The sequence below is a fragment of the Mesoplodon bidens genome (genome assembly GCF_964165515.1).
Source record: "Mesoplodon bidens genome assembly, chromosome: 3".
Classification (NCBI taxonomy): domain Eukaryota; kingdom Metazoa; phylum Chordata; class Mammalia; order Artiodactyla; family Ziphiidae; genus Mesoplodon; species Mesoplodon bidens.
This window is the reverse complement of record NC_138178.1, coordinates 140,824,143-140,838,735: the sequence shown is the minus strand read 5'-3', so window position 1 is coordinate 140,838,735 and position 14,593 is coordinate 140,824,143. Positions and strand designations below refer to the sequence as shown.

At 39.2% G+C, this 14,593-nt stretch overlaps 1 protein-coding gene across 11 annotated transcripts in view; it reads right to left on the bottom strand.

The window, feature by feature from the left end:
- SYNE2 (spectrin repeat containing nuclear envelope protein 2) overlaps positions 1 to 14,593 on the bottom strand; it is a 351,205-nt gene that overhangs the window by 286,687 nt on the left and 49,925 nt on the right. For all 11 annotated transcript variants that reach the window (XM_081228103.1, XM_081228110.1, XM_081228112.1 and 8 more), the window contains exon 2: positions 5,131 to 5,260. In XM_081228103.1, the coding sequence (XP_081084229.1) occupies positions 5,131 to 5,209 (79 nt within the window). In that variant the 5' untranslated portion in view covers positions 5,210 to 5,260. The remainder of the gene's footprint in view (positions 1 to 5,130; positions 5,261 to 14,593) is intronic.

The following is a 14,593-nucleotide window of genomic DNA, read 5'->3' as shown; positions in this document are numbered from 1 at the left end:
GTTCCCACCTGAAGAGCTTAGCAGAGATGTTATTTCAGACAAAATATGTAGTTACTATTCTCTCAGGATAAAAGGGAAGGAAGCACCTATTATTTTGCCAGGTAAGAAATCCAATGGAAAGATGTAAAGAAATTCTATAATGGAAACCTCAGTAAAGCAAATAATTTTTAAAAGCAACCATTTATTTATCATTTTAATAGTTTAAACTTTCTTATCTATAATTTACTTAAAATGTGGATCATCCATGGTAGTACAAAATGCACTAAACTAAATTCCAGTTTTTACATTAATCTGCTCAAATTGTTCAAATTCACAAATGTCATTTCTTTTTCCTCCCTAAAATCCAATCATTTCAATATTACTATCCTCACTAGACTAAGAGATCACAAATATCTCTCTACAAAAAGTGCCTTTAAAAATCCCTTCATATGGGCTTCCCTAGTGACGCAGTGGTTGAGAGTCCGCCTGCCGATGCAGGGGACACAGGTTCGTGCCCCGGTCCGGGAAGATCCCACATGCTGCAGAGCGGCTAGGCCCGTGAGCCATGACCGCTGAGCCTGCACATCCGGAGCCTGTGCTCCGCAACGGAAGAGGCCACAACAGTGAGAGGCCCGCGTTCCGCAAAGAAAAAAACAAAACAAAAAATCCCTTCATAAAGACATTTTCTCAAAGATCACACAAATGATGAACAATAAATGATGTTTATTGTCCTGCTCTATGAATTTCAGCAAAGCACGGCCTGATTCCTTAGGTCTGATGCCTTGTTGGCCTTGCACACATAATATACCTGTTTTCATAGCATATCAACAATGATTCACCACATTTCAATGCAGACGTTTTAATCTTTTCTTAAGCGTATTATTCTCAGTCAAGGTATGGCCATAATTGCCTCACCTTATATAAGTTTTTGGCTAAAATAAAATAGGCATTATTAGTTAAATAGGCCTCTTTCTTCCTTTTAAAAAAGGTTCTGAAATGAGGAGAAAAAACCTTTCTTATGAGCGGTCATCCTGAGCCTTTCATATGACATAAAATCTCTTTACTCATATTACTCCAAGGATCACTAAGCACATGTGAATTCTGTGAAATACAAGTCTGCTTACATGGTGTACAAAGCCAAATGCTTTTAAGACTATTGCCAACAGCCTGCAGTTCAGTAGTTGCTAATGCTCATAATATTGTCTATCAATGTTTTTGTCTACATAGCTAATAACCATGCAATGAAACCAAAGTTACCTTCAGAAATACATACAAGTTCCTTCTTTCTTTCCTTCTTCCTCCCTCCCTCCTTTCTTTCTTTCTCTCTTTCTTTCGGCAACTCAGGCCAAAAGAATCATTACAAATCTGCTGATAACAATACAGAACTTAACTTTGGGAAATCCATTCATTTCATGGTTAAGCCTTCATTCTACAGTCATGGGAACTCCTCAGTTGAGAGTACTTGGCTAATATGAGCAGCCCTTGCCCAGTGTAAAGCTGACTATAGTATAGTATTGGTTTTCCACCTCTCCCCGTATAGAGCAATGCATCCAGCAGCATATTCCTCTAAAGAGACCATGAAGGAAAATCATTCACACTGGCAGCACATGTATATCACATTTCCATTGCCAAGCAGCCCATACTCATCTCCTACTGTAGAGCAGATTGTATAACCTAGTATAATTCAAAACATGCTATAAGAAAACACTCATTTATCAGTAATTTGCCAGTTATCTTGAGCTACTTGTGAACCTGAGATTAATGTTACTTGAAAATGCCCATCCATATTCAGGATGTGAAAGATTGCTATAAAAATTAAAAATATAAAAGTTTGCTGTGGATTAACTAGGATAAGGCTAAGATTTACGTGTACTTTCCAGAGAAGTTGTTCGGGAAATTCCCTCTTTCAAATTGTTCTTTGAACTATGTCGGAGTGGCTGTGGTGCAGTGGAAAGAAAACTATCCTCCAGGTCAAAACTGAGCTCTGCTGCTCACGAACTGTGTGACTCTGGGGGAGTAATTCCATCTTTGTGAGCCACAGCTTCCTTCTCTGTATCTTGAAGATAAAAATATCTACCTTACAGTGTGGTTGTAAGGATCAAATGAGGTAATGTACATAAGGGTGCTGTGTAAGCTAGAGCATGCTACATAAAACTCTACAGTGGGGAAGAAAACATTTTTAAATATAACACCTATAATATTATTATAAGTGCTAAAATAGGTACTATGGGAGAACAGAGGAGAGAGTGTGAATCTCAGCCAAAGAAAGAGTGGGGCTCATGGAGAGGGCCGAGTCTGGCTAAGTTTGGGATGAATAGAGATAGAGGAGTACTAGATGAGCTGGACTCTTCCAGTGGAAAGAGGAGACAGGAGAGCTGCAGGGGGAACCACCTGAACAAAAGCACAAGAGCAGGGGAGCATGGCCCCTCCATGACTGGAGCACAGGGTGCTTGTGGGAGATGAGGGCAGAGAGAAAGGTGAGCAGCAGACAGGAAGTGCCTGTGAGCCACACCAAGAAGTCTAGACTTTATCCCATATGTGATGGGAAGCCATTAAACAGAAATGTCAAAACTGAAAACCAGACATCTGGTTTACCATTTTTTCCTGTCCACCATGCAATTTCTACTCTAGCTGTGTGCTCCTGGACAAGAAATCCTTTGGGACAAAGACTTTAACTGTAATATCTACAAAGAAATTACGATGCATTTATTGAGCTCCTACTCTGTGTCAGGCAGGCATGGTGCTAAGCCCTTTGCATGCATTATGGTTCATCTTCAAAGCACAGGTGCAATATAGGCATTATCATCCACATTCTAAATATGAGGAAACTGAGACAAAACAGATAAAGTCTCTTATCCAAGTTCAAAGAACTGGTAAGTGGCAGAGCCAGCATGAGAAATTAGATTTACCTGGAAGTTTGCACTTTTTGACTGCTTTCAGCCAACTCCACCACCACCACTGCCTCTGGTAACCACAAATCTGATCTTTTTCTGTGAGTTTCTATGTTGGGTTGGTTGCTTGTTTTTGAAGTATTATTGACCTACAACACTATATTAGTTCCTGTTACATAACACAGTGTTCAAATATTTCTATACATTTCAAAAGGATCACCAGAATAAGTCTAGTTACAGTCTGTTACAAGATAAATAAGTACTAGGGGTGTAATGTACGCATGACAAATATAATCAACACTGTTCTATTTTATATATGAAAGTTGTCAAGAGTAAATCCTAAGAGTTCTCATCATATGGAAAAAATTTTTTTCTATTTCTTTAATTTTGTATCTATTTGAGATGATGGATGTTCACTGCACTTATTGTGATAACCAGTTCATGACATATGTAAGTCAAGTCATTATGCTGTACACCTTAAACTTATAGTGCTGTATGCCAATAATATCTCAATAAAACTGGAAGAAAAAATTAAATAAATGCATATATAAATACTTATCAGGATAAATTGATTCAGGAAAAAAGGAAGGGAGGGAGGGAGGAAGAGAGAGAGAGAGAAAGAGAGAAAGGAAGGGAAGGGAAGGGAAGGAAAGGAGAGGGAAGGAGGAAGGAAGGAAGAAAGAAAGAAAAAAGAAAGGAAGGAAGGAAGGAAGGAAGGAAGGAAGAAAGAAAGAAATTAGATTTACCAACCATTTATTGATGCACTATCTTCCTGATACACTTTAGGGCACATGAATTACTACTCATATGCAACCAAAACTTCAGAGAAAAATAAGAGCATTGGTTTTTTTCCGGAAAATGAAAATTTGATTCAAACAACTTATGACGAGTATATGACACCATAAAAATGCACTTACTGAGAATTTTTTAAATTCTTACCTCAAGTATTATCCCTCAAAATATGTTTCTTGAGTCTATAAAAATTACATGATATTTATTTTTAAAAGCCATTGACCCCAAAGTCAAGAAGCTAATCATTCAAAACCATGTTTAATTAAAAAGAGATATCAGAGGGCTACCCTGGTGGCGCAGTGGTTGAGAGTCCGCCTGCTGATGCAGGGGACACGGGTTCGTGCCCCGGTCCGGGAAGACCCCACATGCCGCAGAGCTGCTAGGCCCATGAGCCATGGCCGCTGGGCCTGCGCATCCAGAGCCTATGCTCCGCAACAGGAGAGGCCACAACAGTGAGAGGTCCATGTACCACAAAAAAAAAAAAAAAAAAGAGAGAGATATCAAAAAGAAAGTCTTTTGGGGATCTTTATCATACATGACACAAATAAATATAATGCACAGCATGGTGACTACAGTTAATAATGTTGTGCTGCATATTTGAAAGTTGCTAAGAGAGTAGATCTTAAAAAGTCCTCATCAAAAGAAAAAGAAATTCTGTAACTATGTATGGTGACAGATGTTAATTAGACTTATTGTGGTGATCATTTCACAACCTACACAAATACTGAACTGTTATATTGTACACCTGAAACTAATATAATGTTGTATGTCTATTATACTTCAATTCTTCTAATAATAAATTAAAAATAAAAAAATTAGTGACTCAAAAGCTATGGCTTCTAAATAACATTCTAAGAATGTTACATAGTACTGTCAATAGTCTTTCAACTACTTTAAAATACAGTGACATAAATATTTTCAAAGACTTGCCATACCCTTATTTATTCTACACTAGCTGACTTTACTCAGCTCCAAGATATGCAACAGAGATGTAAAGTCCAGTGGCTAAGGAATTTTAAAAGTACATAACAAATATTGACAAGAAACATTAAAAAAATACGGACAGTACTTATTTGCATAAAGGCACACATAATTCATGGGACTGAAAGTTCACTCACTTTTAATATTACTACTATTCCTTTTTATTAGGGCAAAATAAGGATGTACATTCAAAAAGATGTAAAATAAGTGCAAACAATGCCAAGCAAACTATGGTTAACTATTTAATTTTCATTGCAAATAAAACACATGCACTCAGATTGAGAAACCGAGATACCAAGTTCCTTCCAGGTATTCCTTACTTTCCTAAGTAGCTGAGATAGCAATAAAGATATTGAAGTATACTGAAAGATTCTACAATTGGAAAAATACAGATACATGTATATATTTTACCATAAGAGAGACAGAAAGCAATACAATTTGTGAATAGATGAGAGGTTCTCACAGTTACCACACCCAATCTTAATACCTTGCAATGAAAAATGGAGATCATCGATGCCCAAGGAAACCTGTTCGTCTTCCGTGGGAAGCACAGGACTAGATGCCATCCTTTGACTCAATGGAGATTATATCATGTCCATCTCAGTTAAAGAAGTGAACTAAAAATAGAAGGGATAAATGCTCATTAGTAACTCTGCAGCTCTGCATTTCCAGTAAACATGCATTGCCAGAAAACAACAGCAACCAGAAACTGCCCTCCAAAAGAATCACAGCTTTCTAGAAAGTGTTGCTTAGTTCACATGGAACAAAGTGACTACGCCTTCTTTTTTGAATCATAATCAGAATTTTGCCTTAGGACCTATTCAGTTCCTTTAGAGTTGCAGGCAGAACTCCATAAGAGCTAGCACTGCAGATTCTATACTAGCGGTGAAAAGGAAAGCTACGCAATTATATTTTATAATTTGTCCAGAGGATGTAAAGCTGACACGAACTGATATCTTAGGTTTTGTGTGTATTATATTATTAGCCTCAACATGCAAGGATTTTCTTTAAAGCTTTTCATTTAACTTAGTTCCTTTTCTGCTCCATGATTGTTGCCATTTACTGGAAACAATAAGAACTGGGTCTGCATAGTCTGCAAAGTGAAACTAAAAAAACTATATCAAAAAGAATGTTTTCATGGGTTATCTATGACATTGAATTATTTTCCTACGCCCTTATTTTTCCACCTACACGTTTCTTTCTCTACCCCTACTTTGACTCTTAAGGAATCCTTCTAGTAAGAGTAATTCTTACTGAGCAACTCTTTAAAAGTACTGCTTCGTGTATGTGTAAGCCACTATTAGCATTCTGGGGGCTGAGAATAAATCATTGTCTTCTCCCATACAGATGATGACTTCCTTAGCAAAATAAACTTAACCAAGTACATAAAAACATAAAATGTATCAGGGGATGGATAGAGGAATGGATAAGTGTACAGACACGTGATCAACAAAGTATAGCAAAACGATAATGGCAGAATCTGTGTGTTGAATATGTGTGTTCACTGTTAAATCCTTTAACTTTGCTGTATATTAGAAATTCTTCATAATAAAATGTTGGGGGTGGGGAGAGACTAAAAAATATATAAACCTGAGGCCAAGAGCTAGATACAATCAGTCATATCCAATAGACCACTTAAAAAAAATGCAAAGAACAAAAATCATTAAACATCTAATGCTAGAGCCAGACTTCGAAAATCTTTCAATCCTGTCTTCCCACTCTGTTTATCATCCAAAACTTCTTTATCATCTCTCCCATGGATCACTGTTGTTAAATAAAGATTTTACCTACCAAATAAACTATGTTTATTAATTAATATGTTTATCAATTAATAATTAGTTTTATCCTCTGAAGTAAGATGAATCAGAGCCTGCCTGAGGTAACATTGTTCCTATACAGAGTTGATACAATTCTGATCAAAATAAAAAGCTTCTTGTTCGTTCAATGAGCCTGTGCAGCCTTCTGATTGATAAAGGTACAAATGTCCTCAGTTGTTGGTGGACTAAAGACCTCCAATACTCATTCCCATGCTGAGAGCTCCTGAACCCAAAGTGAAGGCAAAGCACTTCTTCATGATGACAGGGAGAAAAACTGAATTCCAGAATTAATTTCCTAATGGCACCCACTATTCCATGCCAGGGCTATTAAATAAAAGGATAATAACGATAGTAGCAAACACTTATATAGCACTTACTATATATAGGTACTGTTCTAAGCATGAGTTAGGTATCGTAATTATCCCATATTTGAAAAGACAAAACTGAGACGCACAAATGTCATATACCATTGTCTAAGGACACATAGCTAATAAATGATGGAGCTAAGATTTGAACCCAGGTGGTTTGGGTTTCTAGAGTCCATGCTCTTAGCCAATACAGGTTGGTACCTCACAGAGCCAGCCAGAGCTAGCTAAAACTTAGCCAGATTTTATTAATTCCTTCTTTTACTCATTTACTCAGCAAGCATTTATATATGCTATATGCTGCTCTCAAGGAATTCAATCTTCTGAGAATGACAGATAAACACATATTGAGTGAAAGCTTCAAAGAAACGTATGTAGAAGGCGTTATGGAAGCACAGGAGAAGGCATGTCCTATCGCTTGAATCTGGAGATAGATGTGATTAGAGGAGTGTACTTAACATAAAACAGCATCTCCCTCCAAAGAGTCCTGTAAGCATTATGCGGGTAATACCTTGAATTTAATAAGAATGTCTCTGAGAGCCACTCATTGCCATTCAATATTAAATAAATGTAAGTTATCAAATGTAGGGGAAAGAACTTAAAATAAAAACAGAATAATATGCAAAAATTTGATAACCAGAGAATCAAGAAACGTTCCTGGACTAGACTGGCATGTGGAATCCACTATATTCTGTATTAAAGTCGTAGAAAAAAATTTAGTATTTGTAAAAAAAAAAAAAAAAAAAGTCTAGACCTTAAAATAACTTATGTGTCTCAGAGGTTTCTGTTTTTAACAGTGAAAATCTATTAACAAACAAGTCAGTAAAATGTAATATTGTTTTATTTACTTAAGAATTTCCTAGAGTTTCTAAAAAATGTAAATCAAAAGTAAAACCAAGGAATTCCCTGGTGGTCTAGCAGTTAAGACTCCAGGCTTTCACTGCCAAGGGCCCAGGTTTGATCCGTGGTCTGGGAACTAAGATCCTGCAAGCTGTGCAGTGCAGCCAAAAAACTAAAAAAAAAAAGTAAAACCAAGCTATGAAGACTGAATCAACTGCAAGTGTTGGATTATTGATCCCAATACTGTCTTAGTACAATTATTTATCAAAACATGCTACAGAGGTCATGAGGATCTGACTGAAGACAACGTATGATGACATTTCCAACATAATTGTTTTTGGTGAGAAACAGTTGACATCTCCAGAGAGGAATTTACTTGCTAAATAGGGCTCATGAAAAACTGGAACACAGTAGAGAAGACAAGCTTTGAGAGACTTCTCAGGATCTTAACTGAGAAGCTAGAAAGAATATGAGCAAGGAAGGCAGAAAGAGGAATGAGGCTTGGCCAGGGGCTCAATGAGTCAGTCACAAGGGTCTATCAACCAAATCCTGAGGGCCATCCTATCATTTGCCTTCCGACTCCCCTGTGGGGAGCATGAGGGCTGCCTGCCCAAGTGGAATCACAGCACAGACAAGCCCCTCTTCCCAGGCGGTCCGCATCACCTTACTTTGCCTTTTCAAATAAAAGTTATGTACAATTATGTAACATCAGGGTTCAGAATGAAAATAATAGATCATCTTCAGACACATACAAAAGATTAGGTAAAGAATTAATGCAGTGGCATTAAAGATTCGAAGAGCAAGTAGAATCATGTGGAACTATGTTTTTAAAATCCACGTAAATTAATACACATGCTTTTATAAATGGCATAAGCTATTTTGATAAAGATAAACCACAACTGTGGTTTGCTAATGCAATACATCTTAATATGTGTCTGGTTTCTCTAAAACCTCAAAACACTAGAGTATTTCCCTTTTAAAAGAAATCTTGGCATATACTTTGGATTATTATGATTAGAATTTTTACAACTCAAAAGTGAAATTTGAATAGAGATCATTTCTAATGAGTGGAATTATTAGTGATTTTTATTTTTTCCTTTTGCTTATCTTCATTTTTAAAGTTTCAAATGATGAATGCCTATTTCTGCTGCAATAAGAAAAACACTTTTGCTTTTATTTTGGTGAAATGACAACAAATGGGGAATAAGGTATTATTCAGTTCAGGGTCAGTTCTCCAATCCATATGCTATGGAAACTGTATATCTATAGCTGTATAATGAGAAAAATACTCTCTTGACACAAATAAAATATTAGAAAACTTCTCTGGGTTTGCCAGAAATTTTTAGAAAGGACTCCTAAAAGCCTTTTCGGTAGCTCAAGAGGTCTCACTTTCTCATTAGTAGATCGTTTGTTAATGAGCCCTGCTGTTCTAACAGCACTGAAAAAAGCACTGTCAATGGGGAGAAAGGGACTTCTATGTCACCTTCAAAATTTGATCGGAAGGTGTATGTACCATAGCAGGACATGTTAAACACATTTAGGTAGTTCTTTAACAGAGTGGTTTAAATATTACCATTTTCCCTGGCGTAAATTCCCTGTTCTTTCTTCTGTTCTTCAGCTGTACCAGGTTATTTACAGTCGAGCTAGGAATTCTAAAGGATCTCCCTTCTGTGTGTTAAGTTATAGAGCTTGTCATCACAACTGACAAGTTGTTAACTCTGATCTGCCTCCAAGCTCACAGAAGAAAGCTGGTGACACACTTGCCATAATAAGCTTCTCCATCTTTTTCCCATTAACTTTTCCTGACTGTTATTACTTATGTTTCATCATCACTTGACCAGAAGCAATTGGTGTAAATTCCCAGATCCATTGATTTTTAAGATCCACTCTTCTATCTCCTTTTAGGCAATTTATTTTGCTAATAATCACCACAAAATGCCACAACAATCAATCCTAACTATTCACCACACTTTTGGAACACAAACACGTAGCAATTCTCTGCTACACTTGCTACCTCACAACAAAGCAGTGTCACTCCCCAGCCAATCCCAACTGTACTGCTAAACCACCCACTTCAACCATGATAACAGCTTTTTAAGTAAATGTAACCACTTCCCTAAAAGAGCTTTCTGTTGGCCTTGACCAAGTCCCAAATTCTCTGAACTGCAGTGTCCACAGCTATAGAAAGGGATACATATCTTACACGGATTTCAGTGAAGCACATGAAACTGAAAACTACAGTAGCAACTAACATTTATTGCTGTGCTTACTATAGTAGATGTACTACAGTATATAAATTGTATTTACTATAATCTGTGAAATGAATTCATCAGGATTATCCCATTTCTTAATCAGCAGTAAAAATTAAAAGCTAATCACAATGTTAAAACGTAGAGTGTAAAAACTTAAGGATAAAAACTTCCAAAGCCACAAAACTGGATGTGTTAATAAATCAGCACAAATCTAGAAAGCATGCACTCAGGAAGTAATTACTTTTAATTTTCATCAGCTCATTTTAACCTAGAAATTCTGCCCTTGCACCCAAACTCCAATTTTTAAAGCTCATAATACCCCCAGCAAAAGTTCCCTGCCTTCATTACTACCACGTCACCAGTCTCCCAAAAAACCTAGAGAGATCTTTAAGTTACTAGTACTGGCAATGGTTTGGGGGCTTTTCCCCATATATATCTCTTCATTCCTTCTGCCCGTGACCCAATTACTTTGTCCCTAAATTGCTACCAAAGATTCCTGGCTTTCCTATTGACTCTAGCTTCTCCACCCCTATCTTTAAAGAATCCCAGAGAGGTCTGGGATTGGTGGCAAGAGATACTACAGAAGTTGAGGATGAGACAGAGGTCTGAGTGTGCTGAAGATCAGGACCGATAGCAAGACTTGAGACAAGTATACACCTCAACAGGGGGACCCCTAGCCCTCACCAACCCCACCTTCTCCACAAGCACTGGAGCCAGACGCATGCCCCGATCCCTTGCTCCACCCACAGGTGGGATTTCAGAGGATGCTTTTCTGGAGAAAGTAAAGCCCCTAGAAAAGACCTCTAGAGATTGATATTTGGGATTCCTCAATAGAAAAGTCAGTTCCATGCCAAATCACCCAGCTGTGAAATTCCACTGATTGGCTTTTTCGTTCCTCACTCTTGAATATGATTGGACAGCCAAAGATGACGAGACATTAAGGAGAGCATCCAAGAATGAAAGGAAGAGATAAAAACAAACACAAAAGAGGAACCCCGAGGAACCAGCAAACATAGGAAAGGAAAGAAAAATAAAAAATGAAACTGATAATTGAAATTTTTTAGAAACGACACCATAAGGTGAACTCTATTTTAAAGCTTATAAAAGAATTCACCATATCAGTTACAAACAGAATCAACATTTCTTCCATTTTACACCTTCGCATGACAATGCACTATATAACAAGAGATATATTTTAAAGTTTTGTTCTGCATGCTGCTAACACATTTCACTAGCTTTTTCTTTAACCATTGGATTTTTAACAATATCAAAGCAAAAAGTCATATTCTATTGGACACAATTAATTTTGGAAAGCCCTTGTAAAATCAGACTTAGTCTTGTTTATAAATATCCACGCCCACCATATGCTGAAATGGAAAGCAAAATGAAAGAACAACTACCTTGGCAGGAATGAATGCTGAAAGGTTTTAATCGTAGCCCTCAGAACAAGCAAGCACTACCATTTGTTCTATTTCCTCCAAAAGACAAAAGTCAATTCCATCCTCAGTGATACAATGGTAATACTACACAGAAACTCAGTATGAATTCACAATTCCACATGGATCTGAAAATTACCAAGGCAATTTTCCTTTTGAGGATTACAAAGTCTACAGAGTTAGTAATAGTGAAATGGGCAGCCATAGCAGAGTTCTGAGCAGAGGAGAGATATAATTTGACTTATGTTTCAAAATTATCATTTGGACTGATGTGTGGGAACAACACATGGGACAAGGAATGAAGCAGGGAGACTAGTTAAAAGGTTATCACAGAATGGATGGACAGAGGGATAGACAGATGGGTAATACATGAGAAAGCAAGCATGGTAAAATGTTAAGGGTGGAATCTAGGTGTTGAGAATACAGCTATTTGTGTAAAATTCTTTCAACTTTGTTGTATATTTTACAATTTTCATAATAAAATGCCGGGAGGAAAAGGTTATTACAGTAATCCAGGTGATGATGGCTGGGACCAGGGCTGCAGAACTAGAAGGAGTAAGTGGTCAGTGGTCAGATTCTGAATATATGTTGGAGATGGTACCAACAAGGCTTCCTGACTGATTCGATGTCATCTGTCATAGGAGAAAGAGAAGAATAAAAAATAACTCCTAAATTTTTGACGTAAACAACAGGAAGGATGGAGAAGCCATGAATTGAGCCAGAGAAGGCTGCAGGTGGAACAGGTTTGAGGGCAAAGCAGGAGTCCAGGTTTGACATTTCAGATGTACATCAGACATCAGTTCTGAAGCCAGGTAACTTGTGCATACTCCACTTTTTTTTCAAAGTAAATGCTTCATGTCCAAACTAAGCCAACAGGATCAAGTCAGAACCAGGAGGATGGAATTTGGCAAGGCAATAAGATAGGAACAGGGCACTATGAAAAAATATTTAAGTGTTGTATTTTAAAAGATCAAAAAAAGAGTTAGAAAATAAAATAAGGACATCTCCCATAAACAAAAGGGAGAAAAACAGAAAAGAAAGATAAAACTTAAAGCCCAATCCAGTGGATCTAACATCCAAATGAGAAAACAGAGGGAGAAAATTATCACAGAATTAATACAGTGGCTGGAGAAGATGGCAGAAGAATAGGATGCGGAGATCACCTTCCTCCCCACAGATACACCAGAAATACATCTACACGTGGAACAACTCCTACAGAACACCTACTGAACGCTGGCAGAAGACCTCAGACCTCCCAAAAGGCAAGAAACTCCCCACGTACCTGGGTAGGGCAAAAGAAACAAGAATAAACAGAGACAAAAGGATAGGGCCGGGACCTGCACCAGTGGGAGGGAGCTGTGAAGGAGGAAAGGTTTCCACATAGTAGAAGCCCCTTCACGGGCGGAGACTGCGGGTGGCGGAGCGGGGAAGCTTCAGAGCCACGGAGGAGAGCGCAGCAACAGGGGTGCGGAGGACAAAGCGGAGAGATTCCCGCACAGAGAATCGTTGCCAACCAGCACTCACCAGCCCAAGAGGCTTGTCTGCTCACCCGCCGGGGATGGGCGGGGGCTGGGAGCTGAGGCTCGGGCTTCGGTTGGATCCCAGGGAGAGGACTGGGGTTGGCAGCGTGAACACAGCCTGAAGGGGCTAGTACGCCACGGCTAGCCAGGAGGGAGTCCAGCAAAATGTCTGGAGCGGCCGAAGAGGCAAGAGACTTTTTCTTGACTCTTTGTTTCCTGCTCCGCAAGGAGAGGGGATTAAGAGCGCTGCTTAAACGAGCTCCAGAGACGGGCGAGAGCCGCGGCTATCAGCGCGGACACCAGAGACGTGCATGAGACGCTAAGGCTGCTGCTGCCGCCACCAAGAAGCCTGTGTGCGAGCACAGGTCACTCTCCACACCTCCCCTCCCGTGAGCCTGCACAGCCCGCCACTGCCAGGGTCCCGTGATCCAGGGACAACTTCCCTGGGAGAACGCACGGTGCACCTCAGGATGGTGCAACGTCACGCCAGCCTCTGCAGCCACAGGCTCGCCCCACATCCCTACACCTCCCTCCCCCAGGCCTGAGTGAGCCAGAGCCCCCGAATCAGCTGCTCCTTTAACCCCGTCCTGTCTGAGAGAAGAACAGATGCCCTCAGGTGACCTACACGCAGAGGCGGGGCCAAATCCAAAGCTGAACCCCGGAAGCTGTGCAAGCAGAGGATTAAACCTCCACAATCAACTTGATGTAACCTGAATAGACAACAAATCATCCCAAATTGAGGAGGGAGACTTTGGAAGCAAGATATATTATTTTTTCCCCTTTTCCTCTTTTTCTGAGGGTGTATGTATATGCTTCTGTGTGAGATTTTGGATGTATAGCTTTGCTTTCACTATTTGTCCTAGGGTTCTGACCATCTGTTTTTTTATTTTTTAAACTTAAAAAAAGTTTTTTTCTTAATAATTTTTTTATTTTAATAACTATTTTATTTTATCTTACTTTATTTTATTTAATCCTTTCTCTTTCTTTCTTTCTACTTTTTCTCACTTTTATTCTGAGCCATGTGGAGGACGGGCTCTTGGTGCTCCCACCAGGCGTCAGGGCTGTACCACTGAGGTGGGAGAGCCAACTTCAGGACACTGGTCCACAAGAGACCTCCCAGCTCCACGTAATATCAAACGGCGAAAATCTCCCAGAGATCTCCATCTCAACACCAAGACCCAGCTTCACTCAACAACCAGCAAGCTACAGTGCTGCACACCCTATGCCAAACAACTAGCAAGACAGGAACACAACCCCACCCATTAGCAGAGAGGCTGCCTAAAATCGTAATAAGGCCACAGACCCCCCAAAACACACCACCAGATGTGGACCTGCCCACCAGAAAGACAAGATCCAGCCTCATCCACAAGAACACAGGCCCTAGTCCCCTCCACCAGGAAACCCACTGAACCAACGTTAGCCACTGGGGACAGACACCAAAAACAACGGGAACTACGAACCTGCAGCCTGTGAAAAGGAGACCCCAAACACAGTAACATAAGCAAAATGAGAAGACAGAAAAACACACAGACGAAGGAGCAGATGAAGGAGCAAGGTAAAAACCCACCAGACCTAACAAATGAAGAGGAAATAGGCAGTCTGCCTGAAAAAGAATTCAGAATAATGATAGTAAAGATGATCCAAAATCTTGGAAATAGAATACAGAAAATGCAAGAAACATTTAACAAGGACCTAGAAGAACTAAAGAGGAAACAAGCAA